The sequence below is a fragment of the Coregonus clupeaformis genome, chromosome 35, assembly GCF_020615455.1.
Source record: "Coregonus clupeaformis isolate EN_2021a chromosome 35, ASM2061545v1, whole genome shotgun sequence".
Taxonomy (NCBI): Eukaryota; Metazoa; Chordata; class Actinopteri; order Salmoniformes; family Salmonidae; genus Coregonus; species Coregonus clupeaformis.
In genome coordinates this window covers 5534653-5554751 of record NC_059226.1, presented here as the reverse complement: position 1 = coordinate 5554751, position 20099 = coordinate 5534653, and the positions used below count along the sequence as shown (strand labels likewise).

The following is a 20099-nucleotide window of genomic DNA, read 5'->3' as shown; positions in this document are numbered from 1 at the left end:
ATCTTGGTGCCTTTATACTCCTTATAGTGTGCTCCAATAAATGGAGTATGTCTAGATTCTCTGGTACTTTTAATGATATGACCCATTTTATACATAGAAATTGACATTATAAGTGAAATAAATGTGAAAAATAGGTCATTAACCAATCACATCCCATCTTTAGGCTTGCACATTTAGCAAATCACCTGCAGATGGAGTTCCCTTTAAATCCATTTTTCTCCATTCACTGTGTTGGTGGTGCTCATAAAATGTATTATTACTTCAGAATTAGCAGAGAGCCCACTCTGGAAATGTGATGTACTTGTAGAGTATATTGTTCCAAACAATTTGTCTTAAAATGAACAAAATCAAAAAGGGTAGTTTTGAGATATTTATAATAATATTTGTAATGTTGAATAAATTAGTGAACATTTGTATTTCAGAATCTAGACATAGGCTACTCCATATGTTAGAGCACACTAATAATTGTGGTGTAGCTCAGTTGGTAGAGCATGGCGCTTGCAACGCAAGGGTTGTGGGTTCGTTTCCCACGGGGGGCCAGTATGAAAAATGTATGCACTCACTAATTGTAAGTCGCTCTGGATAAGAGCATCTGCTAAATGAATAAAATGTCAAAAAAATAAAAATACAAATGTAAAAAGCATTTCAAACATCCTTCCTACTAATGAAATGTCTATGTGAAAATTGCCAGAACAATCTGAGATACCAACAATATTTTCTGCTCCCGCTGACTTGGAATCGCCCAGCAGCAGTGCACCAAGGAAGGCTTAAACAATTTAAAAGTATTTGTTCAAGTTACAAATGGTGACAGTGTTAATTTGGGAGTGTTATTATGGGCTCTGCCTCTCCTAATACCATAGGGAGATATCGTTTATCCAACGTTAACATGTTTAAAATGCAAACTGTTATCATTACACTGCCCCCCAAAATTATTGTTATTATCCCCCACTAATACATCTTATGTACCTGGGAGAAGAAATTCCCTTTTAATACATTGTTCATTTAGGAACATACAGGATAATTTCCCTATTGTAGTACTACACATTGTAGTTTACAGCACCAGCAAACCAGCGCCATGGTTCAACTGCCCTGCCCTGTGATTCCATGGTATAACAAGAAGCATCCTTCTGCATTACTATGCCTCATGGGCATACTACATGAGTAGTAACAGGAGTTTTCCTCGTCAGGTCACATATTCAGGAAATACTAGGTCCTTTAATACATACAGTAAGGGCTCTTGGCCCTACTGACACATAGTTGAGATATAAAATGAATGAGAGAAGTTAAAAGTACCTTACCTAATTCTATATTAGCATTAGAAATATTAGTTGAGACCACACATTGGGGCATACTCACATATAAGAACCAGCTTTGGTTTTGGATGAAACGCATCCCTTTTTCCCCCCGTTGCGCACAATTAGACTGCAGCCTGGTCCCTTGCTGGAGACTCAAGAAGGCTAGGAGCAAAGCACATGCAAGCAGAGTATAGAATTCTGCAGAGTGCATACTGCAAGATGCAGAAGTCAGCATTTCCCAAATTCAGCAGCAGCTATCTAAAAATACATACCCCTTTCCTCTGCACTACAAGCTGGAGAAGTAATCTTACAGTATCAAGATGTGCCATCTGGGTCTGTGCAGCGTGGATGTAGATGAGTGCAGACTAGGGCCGAATGCCAACTCCGCCATACATACTGTGAGGCCATCTGATATGAAGAGGGCTGGTCTAAAAGGAGTATGTGCATGCAGGAGCATTGTATTGGCTTTGCTCCATTTCAGTCCCTAAACTATTTTACTCAAACTTAGTGCTTCCTTTTGATCTATTAATGCTTAATTTAACCAGGCTGAGATAGTAAGATCTGTGAATGCTATTGGGAAAGGGTCTAGCGGCCAAAATGGACCAAAGCCTACTTGGCTTACAGTGTGTGAGAATGTTTAAAAGGGTAGCAGTAGAGACAGGAGGGGGCTGCCACTTCCTGAACCTCATTTGTTCAAGAAGCCCTCTGTTGCCTCCGATTCTGGAGAGACATTACCCAGCAAACACCTGGGGCGTCAGTGGCGGCGGCAGCCGATCGTTTTCCACGTAGTCCGAGTCGATGGCGGAGGGTGTGGGCAGGCTGATCTCCATCGGGTACTTCTCCAGGATCTCCTGCATCTCTTGCTCCACACTCTCCTGCCAGGTGATCAGGTCGCTCTGCAGGCTCCGCGCCCCCTCCAGAACCCTGTCTTGTCGGCTCCCCAGGCCAGACAGGAGGTCCAGGTTCTGGTAGACCTGGGCCAGGGCGGGGCTGGAGGTGGAAGGACCGTGGGCAGGGTCCGTCTGGGGCCAGCTGCTTTCCACCTCAGGCCTGCGAGGGGAGGCCTGGCCCGACATGTAGCGCTCAAAGTCCTCAGGGTCCAAGTTGAGAGACTGGGCGTCCAGTTTCTCGATGAAGGCAACTGCACAGCACTAAACAGAGAGAGGACACAGGAGGTGAGCTATGAACAAAAAGAGTGTGTGCTTTGTTCTCATCAACTTGGTGTGGGCATGAGGGAGTGGTGTGAGGTGGCACAGAGACACTTACCAAGTTAGTAAAGTAGTATCCGTCTTCTCCAGTCATGAGCCTGCTGGGGTTGCAGAAGCGGGTGATGTACTGGATGTTGGACTGCAGGCGTGGAGGGTTGGCCTTCAGCACGATGTAGATTAGGGTGGGCAGGAAGTCGTCGGCCGAGGCTGGCTCGCTCTTGGTGATCTTGATTGCACTGAAGATGTGCTTGCTGCAGCGCGTGATGCACTCTAGCTTGTCCCGGGGTACCCGTTTGGAGTCCATCTCGATGACATCTGACGCGACACACACAATTCACAATCCTGTCCACACTAATAAGATTTCATTTACAGAGTTTATGAATGTTTGTACAACCGACTTATAGCATACTAAGGCAACACATTGCAGTGTCCTCTGACCACACTACCCATGTTTTGGTTGAGTCCTAATGCGGTCCAGTGTGACACCATCCATAACTCACCTGTTATGGCTTTGACCACGTTGTCTGAAACCTCTGGGATCTCCTCATCCACTGGCACACAAAGCATCTGAATGTCCACCCAGTGTAACGCCCTGTACAACACACAGTGTGGTGGGTGAGAGTGAGACACCCACAGGGACACAAACAGGGACGCAAAACACCCACAGTGACAAACTCCCACGTGCCACCAACACCCACAGAGATAGACACGCAAAGGGGCATTACCACCCACAGTGATATAGTCACATAATTGCATGCATCTCTCTGTCCACAGTGGCAAATATCCCAAAACACATAAACACATAGATTAAACTGCCTGTCCTCAGACAGGATATGGTAGTTCTTACCGTATCCGGTTCTGAGTGGCCAGGTCTTTCTTCTCATCATCTGTGGTCTCGGGGCAGAACACACTCTTATACAGGCGAGTCATAATGTACTTCTCCACCTCGTCCATCACTCGCTCCACACGCTCTGAAGAGCCTGGAGGCAAAAGACACCCCATGAGGCTTTACTTTAGTCTTCATTACATCTAGCTTACATATAAACATTGTACAGGTTGTACATTGTACTATGGTAAAGTACCTTAGCTGTATGCCTATGTAGCACAGAGTGAGGAACAGATGAGTCATGGCAAACATATCCTAAACATCAAAGATCACAAAGTATCTATTTGGTCTAAAGGCCTGAAATCTCACAAACACGTTTCCCATATCAGTCAATGAGGACCAAGAGATAGGACTTTAGCCTTCGATATGAGAGAAAGGATTTAGAGTCAGTAGGCTTATCAATGTCATTCCTTTTATCCTCACTGGCCTCTTGGTGAAGTGCTTAGACCTCACTTGTATTAGTGTCAGAGGCATAGGCAGAAATTGCTGTGTGGCTGGGCCTGAGTAAAAGTGACTGGGTCAACATTTTCTAGTAAAAATACCCAGACATCAGTAGTGTAGTTGTGGTGTATGGAGAAGTACAGTGGGGAGAACAAGTACTTGATACACTGCCGATTTTGCAGGTTTTCCTACTTACAAAGCATGTAGAGGTCTGTCATTTTTATCATAGGTACACTTCAACTGTGAGAGACGGAATCTAAAACAAAAATCCGGAAAATCACATTGTATGATTTTTTAGTAATTAATTTGCATTTTATTGCATGACATAAGTATTTGATCACCTACCAACCAGTAAGAATTCCGGCTCTCACAGACCTGTTAGTTTTTCTTTAAGAAGCCCTCCTGTTCTCCACTCATTACCTGTATTAACTGCACCTGTTTGAACTCATTACCTGTTTAAGACACCTGTCCACACACTCAATCAAACAGACTCCAAACTCTCCACAATGGCCAAGACTAGAGAGCTGTGTAAGGACATCAGGGATAAAATTGTAGACCTGCACAAGGCTGGGATGGGCAATAGGACAAGTATATTCTAATTTTGCCAAGAATTCCCAAATGGCCTGCCTGGCGAATGAAAGTTACCCTGTGTGAAAAATATGAGAAACGGATGTAGGCTACTCTGAATGACCTAAAAGCATGGCAATGTGAAACACATCAACCATGATATCCAGAATTAAATAATAGGCCTAGCCCTTATGGCTGATATGTTAGGCTAAGGGACAAGATAAGGGTGGCGGTAAGACATTGAACAGATTTCTGTGGTGGTGTACCTACACTTCAAAGCAGCTGAAGGCTTGGATGCTAGTCGCTGCTGATTCATCTATGTATTGTGCGTTTTGCTAGAGGAGATTTATGAGTTACAAAAAAAGGCCTAGGCTACATTCAATTCCATACACCATGGTTTCCACATACAGTGCATTCGGAAAGTATTCAGACCCCTTCCCTTTTTCCACATTTTGTTACGTTACAGCCTTATTCTAAAATGGATTAAATAAATAAAAATTCTCATCAATCTCACACATTACCCTATATTGGCAAAGCGAAAACAGTTTAAAAAAAATTGTTTGCAAATGTATTACAAATAAAAAACAGAAATACCTTATTTACATAAGTATTCAGACCCTTTGCTATGAGACTCGAAATTGAGCTCAGGAGCATCCTGTTTCCATTGATCGTCCTTGAGATGTTTCTACAACTTGATTGGAATCCACCTGTGGTAAATTCAATTGATTTGACATGATTTGGAAAGGCACACACCTGTCTATATAAGGTCCCACAGTTGACAGTGCATGTCAGAGCAAAAACCAAGCCATGAGGTCGAAGGAATTGTCCGTAGAGCTCCGCGACAGGATTGTGTCGAGGGAAGGGTACCAAAAAATGTCTGCAGCATTGAAGGTCCCCAAAAACACAGTAGCCTCCATCTTTTTTAAATGGAAGAAGTTTGGAACCATCAAGACTCTTCCTAGAGCTGGCCGCCCGGCCAAACTGAGCAATCGAGGGAGAAGGGCCTTGGTCAGGGAGGTGACAAAGAACCCGATGTTCACTCTGTGGAGATGGGAGAACCTTCCAGAAGGACAACCATCTCTTCAGCACTCCACCAATCAGGCCTTTATGGTAGAGTGGCCCAACGGAAGCCATTCCTCAGTAAAAGGCACATGACAGCCCACTTGGAGTTTGCCAAAAGGCACCTAAAGGATTCTCAGACCATGAGAAACAAGATTCTCTGGTCTGATGAAACCAAGATTGAACTCTTTGGCCTGAATGCCAAGTGTCACGTCTGGAGGAAACCTGGCACAATCCCTACGGTGAAGCATGGTGGCAGCATCATGCTGTGGGGATGTTTTTCAGCGGCAGGGACTGAGAGACTAGTCAGGATCGAGGGAAAGATGAACGGAGCAAAGTACAGAGAGATCCTTGATGAAAACCTGCTCCAGAGTGCTTAGGACCTCAGACTGGGGCAAAGGTTCACCTTCCAACAGGACAACGACCCTAAGCACACAGCCAAGACAACACAGGAGTGGCTTCAGGACAAGTCTCTGAATGTCCTTGAGTGGCCCAGCCAGAGCCCGGACTTGAACCCGATCGAACATCTCTGGAGAGACCTGAAAATAGCTGTGCAACGACGCTCCCTATCCAACCTGACCGAGCTTGAGAGGATCTGCAGAGAAGACTGGGAGAAACTCCCCAAATACAGGTGTGCCAAGCTTGTAGCATCATACTCAAGAAGACTCGAGGCTGTAATCGCTGCCAAAGGTACTTCAACAAAGTACTGAGTAAAGGGTCTGAATACCTTTTGTAAATGTGATATTTCAGTTTTTAATTTTTTATATATACACATTTGCAAAAATGTCTAAACTTGTTTTTGCTTTGTCATTATGGGGTATTGTGTGTAAAACAATTTAAATAAATTTTAGAATAAGGCTGTGATGTAAAACAAAATGTGGAAAAAGTCAAGGGGTCTGAATACTTTCCAAATGCACTGTATTTCTACCCTAATATGACTATTCTTGTATAACTTTTCTAGGCTGTATTCACATGATTTCTGTAGGCCTAGGCTATATCGTCTATAAAGGAAATGGTGATCGCTACAGGATTGAGTCAGGGCCTAAACATCACAGCCTGTCCCTAAAGCTCTTCTATGGAGAAGCAAAACAAAGAGGCTAAACTGTAGAACTCATGAGACATGGGAATAAATGCACAATTCTCGTTGTGAATGCAAATATCAGAAGTCAGAGCGGAGAGCGGAGCTGTCCGTTGCTGAAATATTTTATCCTACTTTCACAGGCTCAGCCAGCGCCGGCCATGTTGCATTACCTGTCCGTGGTGCTGAATGATATAGGCCTATGCCAGGGCTCTCCAACCCTGTTCCTGGAGAGCTACCGTCCTGTAGGTTTTCACTCCAACCCTAATTTAGCGCACCTGGCAATCGCATGATTTCTCAATTGTACTACATAATTGACACGCCGTAAAACTTCACTCCACTACTTTGGATATGCATCAGCTGGGATTAAGAAGTGAGTATATGTAATGACCACTGATAAAAAGTGGGTATAACCTCCACTACACCACTGACCGACATATTTAAGTGAACTTTTGTGCAACCACATTGCATCATTTAACACATAACACGGGATGTGACCAAAAAACTCAAATTTCCCTTGACAAACAAGTAGATGGGCACTTGCGCTAACTACACAACATCACCACTGACAAAACAGGCTGACTGTCAGAGTCCGACAGTAAATAAATATATTGAAATACACAACATGTCTATCACCTACATATTCCAAAAGAGAGCGAGAAAGAGAGATTCTAAAGTGCAGTGATAAAATTAGAAAATGATAGGCCTACTGTAAAGAAATACGGATAATGGATTAAGTGTTTAGTCCGACCGTCCAACCTCATGAAATAATCAACCTATTATCAGATCTCCTACTCAAAGGAGCGATCTAGGATTGGAATTTGCGCAAATAGCTTATTGCACTACTGCACAAAGAAGCAAGGAAGAATGCCCGGAAAAGGGTTTTCACTTAGCCCAAAAGTGCACACTTTTTGCCATATGAAAACAGCCACACTCAATACAATACAAACACTTTAGGCCTATATCTTGAACTGTACGGCGGGTATGAAATGAATACCTCACTTTAAATAAGCAAACGCTACTGTAGGCATTCAAGCATGAAAACATGAAATCATCATACATTGCCTAATATCACGGTGGGTAGCTCACTTTGAATCAAACAAATATAGGCCTTGCCTACCAAGGCAGGCATGAAAACATTAGGCTAAATCATAAATAAACAGTCATTCTGAATTGTGTTTCACGTTTTACAGCACAAGACATAGACGCCTAGGCTTGGTGTTGAAGATGTAGATTATTTCATCACAGACCAAAGAGTCACAGAGTTCCCTTTCAAAGGACAACAGGGCTAAATTGTTCAGATGTACAGTCAGCATGCAAGATCTGATGGATGTTTTGATATGGCCTGTAGTGGGGAATAGTGTCTCAACAGTAGGCCTACATGAAGGCATAAGAAGGGTGATGATGGCCCTTAGTAGTCTATTGATGTTAAGGAAAATGTCAGGGCTGCAGCAGTCCTAAACTTCAATAAAGGGATGGGATTCCTGACCTCCCCAACGAAGGTGCTTCCAATCCTTATATTCTTCTCTAACAAAGGAGCCTTCCATAGCGGCCTTGGGAAAATGTGTACAAGTTCTACAGAAAACAGTGTCCCTTGTCGAACTGTATACCAGCCAAAAAAACAGTCCTTTGTTTTGCCATAACTTGTGACTAGCTAGCTAGTGCTATTTCAAATTAGCAAAGAATTGCAGAGGTTCAAAACAATTTGCCCCCTTCACGACTGTGTTGGTGTAATGGACCATGATAGGACACCGAGGAACTTGAAGCTCTCTACCTGCTCCACTACAGCCCCTCTGTTTCCTGTAGTCCACAATCAGCTCCTTTGTCTTGCTGGTGTTGAGGGAGAAGTTGTTGTCCTGGCACCACACTACCAGGTCTCTGACCTCCTCCCTATTGGCTGTCTCATCGCCATTGGTGATCAGGCCTACCACCGTTGTGTCATCGGTAAACTTAATGATGGTGTTGGAGTTGTGCTCGGCCACTCAGTCATGGGTGAACAGGGAGTACAGGAGGGGACTAAGCACACACTCCATTTATTTAATTTAGTATTTTATATTTTAAGCCATCCTGATTGGGTGGGCCAGTGTTCAATCTGGCAGGGCCTCGGCCTGGCCTGGCCCTGTTGTGGCTTCGCCTCTGAATAGTGTGCTTGCTGAAAGCAAGACCACTCTAGCACTCTTACATACTTATTTTTATTTGCTTTCTTCCGCCCGCTCTAGCGCTTAAACCGCTTAAGTTATCAAATATGCAGACTGACCCAACTTAGATTGCTTTTTGATACTATTTATAGTACAACCATATTTGCATAAAACACCATTCATTTCAATGGCCATAGACTTGAATGGTAAAAAATCGTACAATTCTAGACGCTACTCCTCTTTAAAAGTTTAAGTTATCAATTCCAAACCAACGTTGAAATGTGCAGACTGACTCAAATTAGGGTACTTGCATACAGACTATTTATACTTTATAAATAGTTTATGCATACTTTTATGTAAAACAAAATTTTAAATGGGTTTGAATGACAGCCATCGGAATACAGTGGTAGCTATCCAAAATGGTCCTGCCCCTTGGCCATTTAAGCTACAAGACCAACTTTAAAATGTTCAGGCTATCCTCACTTCAAATTCTCTCAAACCTTAATAAACCTTACTTTTTTTTTGGGGGGGGGTATAAATTACCATTAACCTTTATGGATTCAATGCCAACCATAAGAACACAGTGGTAGACATTTCAAATACTACTGCTCTTTAACCATTTCAGCTACAAACAAACATTATAACAACTAACATTTAAAAAAAGGTATCAACTATAACAAGGAAGAGTAGTGGCTGCTTTAGCAGTAGCTAATAGGGATCCTAATAAAATACTAAATAACCCACCAACAATAATAGTAACTCTTGAACCATTCAAGCTAGAGACACCAACCCAACTTTCACATGTTCAGGCTATTCTATTCTATCCTATCAATCAATTGATCCTTCAAGACAAGCTTGCAAGCACACACTTCAGGAAAATGTTTCTAGTTACAGTAGATATTGGTAGATATTTCTATTTGCAAATAAAACCAAAGGCATTTGGTAAGCCGAAAAGACCAACAGAACACTTTATTGTGCAGTAGAACACACTATTCTCAGTTAGTTGAAACAACACATGTTTAGTCCATTTTTGTGAATCTAACAAATGCATTGTATTTACATTTTTGTGATGCATTTTGTACAGTGTGAGTTGTTGTATCCCTTTTTGGCAGGTTGCGTCATCATTCGATGACGTGGATGTCGATTAAGGCAGCCCCCCACACCTCTCTGATTCTGAGGGGTTGGGTTAAATGCGGAAGAGACATTTCAGTTGAATGCCTTCAGTTGTACAACTGACTAGGTATCCCCCTTTCCATTTCCTTTCATTCTTAATGTTGTTTGAACGCACCTTTAAAATGAGTCATGAGGCGGTCGGACAGGTTCTGGTAGAAGTCTTGGACACACTCAGACAGCTCGTCAGCACTCAAGTCCTGAGAAGTCAGAGGTCAAAGGTAATCCCAGGTATTTGTCAATCAGGAACTATATACCATAACAACTTAACATAGACAAAATTGCATGTTCCAGACAATATGTGTGACAGCTTGAAATAACTTTCTTACCTCATCACAACAGCTGTTTTTTCTCTCTTCTACAACAGATATACCATAGACAAAAGGGCTTTATACTGAAGGAAATTATACAGACACGGTTCTGTAAAACGATGTAGAACAGAACTACTGATTGTGAGAATGGCTACTACTGTAACAATACATTCTTGTCTAGCCAATAAATCAATAAAATCAATAACTTTTTCAAACAAGAGAACCTTGGAGTGTTTTGCCATATAAAATAGCAATATTTAATTACAAAACATACACATAAAAGCTATTCTTTCATTTGTGTTTCTCAGGGCTGACCTTTGTTGAAAGAACAGAAATACCTACACACAGTTGTATACAGTGGGGAAAAAAAGTATTTAGTCAGCCACCAATTGTGCAAGTTCTCCCACTTAAAAAGATGAGAGAGGCCTGTAATTTTCATCATAGGTACACGTCAACTATGACAGACAAATTGAGCATTTTTTTCCCAGAAAATCACATTGTAGGATTTTTAATGAATTTATTTGCAAATTATGGTGGAAAATAAGTATTTGGTCACCTACAAACAAGCACGATTTCTGGCTCTCACAGACCTGTAACTTCTTCTTTAAGAGGCTCCTCTGTCCTCCACTCGTTACCTGTATTAATGGCACCTGTTTGAACTTGTTATCAGTATAAAAGACACCTGTCCACAACCTCAAACAGTCACACTCCAAACTCCACTATGGCCAAGACCAAAGAGCTGTCAAAGGACACCAGAAACAAAATTGTAGACCTGCACCAGGCTGGGAAGACTGAATCTGCAATAGGTAAGCAGCTTGGTTTGAAGAAATCATCTGTGGGAGCAATTATTAGGAAATGGAAGACATACAAGACCACTGATAATCTCCCTCGATCTGGGGCTCCACGCAAGATCTCACCCTGTGGGGTCAAAATGATCACAAGAACGGTGAGCAAAAATCCCAGAACCACACGGGGGGACCTAGTGAATGACCTGCAGAGAGCTGGGACCAAAGTAACAAAGCCTACCATCAGTAACGCACTACGCCGCCAGGGACTAAAATCCTGCAGTGCCAGACGTGTCCCCCTGCTTAAGCCAGTACATGTCCAGGCCCGTCTGAATTTTGCTAGAGTGCATTTGGATGATCCAGAAGAGGATTGGGAGAATGTCATATGGTCAGATGAAACCAAAATATAACTTTTTGGTAAAAACTCAACTCGTCGTGTTTGGAGGACAAAGAATGCTGAGTTGCATCCAAAGAACACCATACCTACTGTGAAGCATGGGGGTGGAAACATCATGCTTTAGGGCTGTTTTTCTGCAAAGGGACCAGGACGACTGATCCGTGTAAAGGAAAGAATGAATGGGGCCATGTATCGTGAGATTTTGAGTGAAAACCTCCTTCCATCAGCAAGGGCATTGAAGATGAAACGTGGCTGTGTCTTTCAGCATGACAATGATCCCAAACACACCGCCCGGGCAACGAAGGAGTGGCTTCGTAAGAAGCATTTCAAGGTCCTGGAGTGGCCTAGCCAGTCTCCAGATCTCAACCCCATAGAAAATCTTTGGAGGGAGTTGAAAGTGTGTGTTGCCCAGCGACAGCCCCAAAACATCACTGCTCTAGAGGAGATCTGCATGGAGGAATGGGCCAAAATACCAGCAACAGTGTGTGAAAACCTTGTGAAGACTTACAGAAAACGTTTGACCTGTGTCATTGCCAACAAAGGGTATATAACAAAGTATTGAGAAACTTTTGTTATTGACCAAATACTTATTTTCCACCATAATTTGCAAATAAATTCATAAAAAATCCTACAATGTGAATTTCTGGAATTTTTTTTCTCATTTTGTCTGTCATAGTTGACGTGTACCTATGATGAAAATTACAGGCCTCTCTCATCTTTTTAAGTGGGAGAACTTGCACAATTGGTGGCTGACTAAATACTTTTTTCCCCCACTGTATATACTTATTATGGACACAGCATGTCTTACACTAGTTATCTTGTTGCTATTAGTTGTTGTTATTAGTCCCATCCTTCAGCTCCATTCAACACCTCCCATCTATCTCTTAACACCATCCATATTGGATTTCTATTTGCCATATATTTTTCAACTGTACTGTGATGTTTTACAAAAGTTCTGAGCCTTTCTATTCTCATTGTTTCTACAGTTTGTGAATTGAAAATAAACATTTTTGCTAAAAGTATTATTATATTATTGATCGATTGACTATGACTTTTCAGATCACCCAGTAGTGCTATCTGCAGGGTCAGCTCCATGCAAATATTGCAATCCTTCAGCCATTCCTGGACCTGTGTCCAGAAACAAGCTACAAATGGACAGTATCAAAACAAATGATCTAATGATTCTGTCTCTTCACAGCCAAATCTGCAGAGCTGGAAAGATTGTATCCCCCATACAAATCACATTCTAATGGTAGCAAGAATTTTATATAATAATTTACATTGAAAATTTTGAAGTTTTGAATCCGGCGTCGTTTTGCGTATCAGTTCATAAACACTATGCCATGGAATCTGTACGTCAAAAATCTCTTCCCAACTATTTTGCAATCTATATGGGACGGCTGTCAATCTTTGGTCCTTAACTGAAACTGGTAAACCTTTTTTATTTATCACAATTTTCTTTAACCAATTATGTTCTTTAATGCAAGGCCAACAGACAAGTTCCTTACTTTTTCCTCCTTCCACTTTCCTCTTCCATTTTTGCAGTAATGCTGCAATTATTTGGTTGTAATTTTGGGTAGAGCAGACATTTCCATATGTTTTTGTTAGCTGCATGTGCGACATAACTCCACCATTCCTACCAATAATCTCATTTACGAAGATTATAGCTTTTTTTTGTTGTTGATTTTCTCAAAAAATAACATTTTTTTAATCAATTAGTATATTTGAGTTTAACCACAATATTTCTTGCAATATTTGTTCTGTCATTTCTGGAGAATTAAATTGAAATTGCAACCAACTTTCTATGGCTTGTTTTAGAAATAGTGATATTTGGGAGATGATTTCCTTTTCAAATACCTGAAAGTGAGGGGTTGTAATCTGAATAAAGGGAAAAAGTCCCTTCTTGAACATTGGGTGAGACTATCTTACTAGTTTGCTAAAGAACCAGTTCGGATTTAAGTATAATTTTTGTATGACTGAAGCTTTTAGTGATAGGTCTAATGCTTTAATATTTAATAATTTCTGTCCTCCTAATTCATATTCATTATATAAATAGGCCTGTTTAATTTTGTCTGGCTTGCCGTTCCAAATAAAATGGAATATTTTTTTCTACTATAATTTTAAAAACTGTATATCTATTCCTTTCAGATTATATTGTTTTGTATCCTGCATGTGGAAAATCAATGAATGAGCATTCACAGACTCGTTTTCAACTGACCTTTTTGTTGGCCATGATCTCGATGAAGGCTCGGCTCTGCTTGTGGACCTCACGGCCGGGCTTATGCACGGTCTTCAGGAAGTCCACAAAGTCTCTGGAGACGCGGTCCGTCTCGATGCTTGACTGGCGGCTGATGGAGGGGCTGGGGGTCTTGCCCTCCTGGTTCTCTGATGGGGGGGACACTATGACTTGTGTTACTCTTAATGTTACGCCATGCCTTCCTCTTCATGGTTGCTCTCGCAAACTGACTGAGCCTCAGGTAAAGAAGGTAAACTGTCAGAAGTGTGCATCTTTACATATGAGCTGAGAAGAGGTCAGGAAAAGAGACCCAAATATGAAATCATCAGTATTGCGTCACAACTTCAAATAAACCGATTATTTAGACCTGTTGGGACTTTCAGTGGACTATAAGGGACACAGTCAGTTTTGTCTATTCTGTAGAAGTGTATCTACAACTAAAGAGAAAATGACAGACAACCACCTCTGAGTCTTGCCACCAGTGCTGCCAGTATAATGACCATACGCAAGAGGGGGACAGTGAGATAATGAACGTTATGAGCAACATGAAAAGGGGACTGTTGTTGAACACACACAGATGCACACTACACATCAAACAAACTCAAAACCAACCGGAGCAGCGGAGTCAGTTTGATGGACAGGTCTCTCAGCCAATCAGACTGAGCAAGTGCCACTATGGTGAGATTATTGGTACATCTTAATGCTACCTGATTGGAGGGTAATTATAAGTCAACTACACTAGTTAAGCCCTTATGGGATAGGAGCGAGGGGAGCTTGCCTAACAGTGAGGCTCGTAGAGGGTATCACTTAATACACCTGGCTATAATAGGCTTGGTGGGCACAGAATACCTTCAATCACCATCATGCCCCGTCATGCCCTGCTTTAGAGCCTCCGGGGATCACCTCCAAAGAAGTGAGCTGATGAGACAAGTATTAGGCTGATACGCCGGGGTGGAAAGTGTGTGTGTGTGTGTGTGTGTGTGTGTGTGTGTGTGTGTGTGTGTGTGTGTGTGTCAAAAACTGCACTGGACAAATGCCAGTCAGTACCTTTCTTGGGGGCTGTCCGAGACGAGGGACTAAAAAACTTCTTCACAGTGGTCACCTTGCGCGTCTTCTCGTTGGTCTTCTTCTCCTCGAACTTGGAGAAGGGCACCAGAGAGGCCTGGGGCTGGGACGGGGGCTGAGACTGGGCCCCCTGAATGCTGGCATAGGCAACCTCCTCCTCCCTCTGCAGCCTGAGGTAGACCAGGGGGAACAACTGGTGATTAGACTGTTTAACTTGAGGCAATTACTTTTAACAAACAATACAAACCGCTGGTGTTGTGTTTTAATTACCATGTCATAGGCAGCACGGGAATAGGTTAGGGTATAGGCGCGTCCAATATGCTAAGCTTCCCCTAAAGTAAATTGAATTTGCCAAAATTATATAATTACTCCTGTCTATACAAAAATACATTCCTTCAAAACACTACACCAGAGAGCATGATTTTGCCACTTTAAAAAAATAGCTGTGGATTGTTTTAAATGGAAATTTCACCGCTGCTCTTTCACTGTACGTGTCCAATAATGTGTTATTAACATACACTACCAGTCAAAAGTTTGGACACACCTACTCATTCAAGGGTTTTTCTTTATTTTTACATTGTAGAATAATAGTGAAGATATCAAAACTATGATATAACACATATGGAATCATGTAGTAACCAAAGAAGTGTTAAACAAATCAAAATATATCAAATAGCCACCCTTTGCCTTGATGACAGCTTTGCACACTCTTGGCATTCTCTCAACCAGCTTCATGAGGTAGTCACCTGGAATGCATTTCAATTAACAGGTGCCTTCTTAAAAGTTAATTTGTGGAATGTCTTTCCTTCTTAATGTGTTTGAGCCAATCAGTTGTGTTGTGACAAGGTGGAAGGGGGGGGGGTATACAGAAGATAGCCCAAGTCCATATTATGGCAAGAACAGCTCAAATAAGCAAAGAGAAATGACAGTCCATCATTACTTTAAGACATGAAGGTCAGTCAATACGAAACATTTCAAGAACTTTGAATGTTTCTTCAAGTGCAGTCGCAAAAACCATCAAGCGCTATGATGAAACTGGCTCTCATGAGGACCACCACAGGAAAGGAAGACCCAGAGTTACCTCTGCTGCAGAGGATAAGTTTATTAGACTAGCCTCAGAAATTGCAGCCCAAATAAAGTGAGATGTTACCCACTCAAGACAGCAGTGGCAGCTGTACAGATAACTCATCCAAAGGGCTTTGCCTTCTCAAACACGGTAGAAAGCTAACACTATATGATGCCCTGTCTCCTTATTAATTCAGCCACTTCCTTCGTTTAGATAACTAGCAAGTTAAACGTAGGGGTCGCATCAACGCAGAATTCTGAAAATTTCAGGCAGAAAAAATATATAAAAACGCATAAGAAATATCTTGCTGCATTTTGTAAACGCAGATCTAAAATGCTTCTTACTGTAATTTCTGCTCGGCATCAAACCTTATGCTTCGGATGAGAATTCACAAACGGCATTCTATCAGCAGACACCGGTCTGCCTTTTTCTCCTGCATTTTTCTCAGTAGCTAGGTTTCCAACCAATTTGCGACAGATTTTCATGCGAATATTCTAAAATCGGCATAAAACAACATGCACGTGTTTCCATCAAACGGACTTTTTGCGGATAAAAGGCTGTGCGTGATGACGTAATGCACATCAAAATAACTTTTGCAGTTAAATTCCCATGTACCGAATGAAAAATACAAGTTAAATGGGTTTCCATCGCATTTTCAACTCTACTGATGGTTTTGTCACAAACTGTTGAGTTAAATAGCAAATGTGCCCACTCTGGTCTTGGCACATGCGCTCTAGCCAACAGCGCGGGTAGGCTACCTACATTATGAGATTATTATGGATAAGAGCGATATTATTTGTATTTGTTAAACGGCAGCCAAGCATCGATCATCATGCCACCAGAATAAGACCCTAAAAATGTATTGGAAAGGAGCATGAAGCTGATCACCTTGTACATTCACCACCCTTTGAATTTTATCATAACTTATTTAATTTGTAGCCTAGTAACTGCATGCTTTCCCCAAGTCGTAGTAGGAGGACCGCACAACATATCATAGTGTGACATTTCTCGCATTATTAATTTCACCGACACAAAAAGATCCCACCATGTCGAACGAACAAATTGTCTGTCGGCATTTATAAAATTGTACCGGCATTTAATATTTCCATCAGCCGGGTCGTGACTTTTTTCATGCGTCAGGTAATTAATCCACATGAAATGGGTGGATGGAAACATGGTTAGTGTAGCCTACTTTTCTCCGGTAAAATGCATGATGAACTTGAAGCAAAACATTAGGAAATGTAACTGGCTATGATAAACATTAGAAATACCTTTCTTTTTTATTATAAACCCATTTAGCCTACTTGTGTGGCTGTCAGCCAAATAATGTTGCACTTCGGTTGTCATCTCGTGAAAATTAAGGTATTTTCTGCCAAATGTGTTGCACTAATGTATTTTCTGTTAAGGAAAACTATAGTTGCACGCCCCTGATCAATATATTGAAGTAGAAGGAGAAAAAAAGGTCACGACACAGCTGGACTCACCTGCTCCCACTTTCTTCTGTTGTGGTATTTACAAACAAACACGTGACTGGCTCAACTGCTCTGGGGAACTAGGGTAAGCTTCATAATGTAAAATAATGTGAAAGGTGAAATGAAGAATGCAATCTGCTTTATCTCCTAAGGTATTGCACAAGTTGACTGCAGGTATTTAAAAAGTAGCTACAAATATATATATATTTTTAAAAACTTACAAGAAATAGTTAACGGTATTGAAAAAACATCCTGTGACTATTTCCAAATATCCCAGTATACGGTTTATACAGTACACCGCCCAAGCCTAATTGGCACTATAGCGGAGAGCATCGGCCATATCCCCGGTGAGTGCGTATATTCACTGTCTATCATTGGGTGAGTGTGTTCCTGGAATGTTTTTTTAGGAGAATTTCCTCCTCCAAGCTAGACGGACGTCATAGCCTACAATATGTGTCTCCCCTTTTCATAATCCTCGATTAGATGGTTTCATTCAAGACAAGGTCGTTTTTATTGATGTCAGTGTCAGCAGAGTAGCCTTCCCTGTCATTTTTGTGGTATTAAAGATTCTGCTATTGTCTTCAGTCATGAAGAGTAAAGTGTCGTAGAATTGCATGAAATATGTTTATAAAAGGTAAAATAATTATCGGATCCTCCTTTAAAATGGCCCTCTAGCTGGGTCTGAGCTCTGGATGTGTGCACAGAAAGGAGGAGAAAAGCAGAACGGTCTTTTTTTGTGAACAGTGAGTCAGTTATAATATTAGCCTAATTTATGACTATCCAATCTACTCGACACATTAGGAATAGTAGGCTCTCTTGCATTGGTCTGCAAATGTGATACAGTGCCTTCAGAAAGTATTCATACCCCTAGACTTATACCACATTTTGCTGTGTTACAGCCTGAATTCAAAATGGATGAAATATATTTCTCACCCATCTACACACAATACCCCATAATGACAAAATGAAAACATGTTTTTAGAAGAAAAAAATTTAACTGATTGAAAATAAAATACAGAAAGCTCATTAACATAAGTATTCACACCCCTGAGTCAATACTTTGTAGAAGCACCTTTGGCAGCGATTACAGCTTGGAGTCGTCTTGAGTATGTCTGTATCAGCTTTGCACATATGGATTTGGGGATTTTCTCCCATTCTTCCTTGCATATTTTTTTTCATGCTCTGTTAAATTAGATGCGGAGCGGCGCTGAACAGCAATTTAAGTCTTTCCACAGATTTTAAATGGGATTCAAGTCTGGGCTTTGGCTGGGCCACTCAAGGACTTACACATTCTTGTTCTGAAGCCATTCCAGTGTTGCTTTGGCTGTATGCTAGGTGTCATTGTCCTGTTGGAAAGAAAATCTTCGCCCCAGTCTGTCTTTTGCACTCTGAAACAGGTTCTCATCAAGGATTTGCCTGTATTTGACTCCATTCATTGTTCCCTCTATCCTTACCAGTCTCCAAGTCCCTGCATCTGAAAAGCATCCCCATAGCATGATGCTGTCACCACCATGCTTCCTGGTAGGGATGGGGTTAGACGGGTGATGAGCTGTGCCTGGTTTTCGCCAGACATAGCGCTTTGCATTCAGGCCAAACAGTTCAATGTATGTCTCATAAGACCACCGAATCTTTAGCCTTATGATCTCAAAGTCTTTCGCATGCCTTTTTGCAAACTCCAGGCATGCTGTCATGTGCCTTTTTCTCAGGAGTGGCTTCCGTCTGGCCACTCTCCCATAAAGCCCAGATTGGTCAAGTGCTGTAGAGGCTGTAGTCCTTCTGGAAGGTTCTACCATCTCAGCTAAGGAACTCTGTAGTTCTGTCAGAGTGGTCATTGGGTTCCTGGTCACCTCCCTGACTAAGGTCCTTCTTGCCCAGTTGCTCAGATTGGTTGGATGGCCAACTCTAGGCAGAGTCTGGGTAGTTCCATATTCTTTCTATTTCCCAATGATGGAGACCACTGTGCTCTTGGAAACTTTCAACACTCTAGAAATTGTTTTATACCCTTCCCCAGATGTATGCCTCATCACAATTCTCTGAGATCTATGGACAGTTCCTTGGACCTGATGGTATAGTTTCTGCTCTGACATGCACTGTCAACTGTGAGACCTTATGACAGGTGTGATTCTTTCTAAATCATTTACATTTACATTTTAGTCATTTAGCAGACACTCTTATCCAGAGTTAGTGCATACATTACTTTATTATTATTTTTCATACCCCCCGTGGGAATCGAACCCACAACCCTGGTGTTGCAAATGCCATGCTCTACGAAATGAGCTACATCCCCTGCCGGCCATTCCCTCCCCTACCCTAGACGACGCTGGGCCAATTGTGCGCCGCCCCATGGGTCTCCCGGTCGCGGCCGGCTACGACAGAGCCTGGATTCGAACCAGGATCTCTAGTGGCACAGCTAGCACTGCGATGCAGTGCCTTAGACCACTGCGCCACTCGGGAGACTAAATCATGTCCAAACAATTTAATTGGCCACAGGTGGACTCCAATCAAGTTGTAGTGAAATCTCAAGGATGATCAAAGGAAATGGGATGCACCTGAGCTCAATTTGGAGTGTCATAGCAAAGGGGTGTGAATACTTATGTAAATTAGGTATTTCTGTATTTCATTTTCAATACATTGCTAAGATTTCTAAAAACATATTTTCACTGTCATTATGGGGTATTGTGTGCAAATGGGTACGAAAAAAATATATTTAATCAATTTTGAATTCAGGCTTTAACACAAAATAATTGGAATAAGTAAAAGGGTATGAATACTTTCTGAAGGCACTGTAGATGCATGCAATACTTTATCATAAAGGTGATTTTTTTCTAGCTTCCCCAAACTTGAAACTTACGCGCCGCCTATGCCATGTGTCCATTGTGTCAAGGGAGGGTTGGACAAAGCTAGTACAATTTGGACATTTCTTTA

The 20099-nt window shown here is 41.7% G+C and overlaps 1 protein-coding gene across 2 annotated transcripts in view; it reads right to left on the bottom strand.

The window, feature by feature from the left end:
• Window positions 1-600: 600 nt before the first annotated feature.
• Window positions 601-20099, bottom strand: part of LOC121550178 (rab5 GDP/GTP exchange factor) — a 36356-nt gene continuing 16857 nt past the window's right edge. Inside the window, exons 3-9 of one of the 2 annotated variants that reach the window (XM_041862300.1) lie at window positions 14619-14806; window positions 13554-13735; window positions 9961-10042; window positions 3351-3483; window positions 3004-3095; window positions 2562-2818; window positions 601-2446 (exon numbers count right to left, since the gene is read on the bottom strand). In XM_041862300.1, the coding sequence (XP_041718234.1) occupies window positions 2027-2446; window positions 2562-2818; window positions 3004-3095; window positions 3351-3483; window positions 9961-10042; window positions 13554-13735; window positions 14619-14806 (1354 nt within the window). In that variant the 3' untranslated portion in view covers window positions 601-2026. The remainder of the gene's footprint in view (window positions 2447-2561; window positions 2819-3003; window positions 3096-3350; window positions 3484-9960; window positions 10043-13553; window positions 13736-14618; window positions 14807-20099) is intronic. The other variant, XM_041862301.1, reaches the window with a different exon arrangement.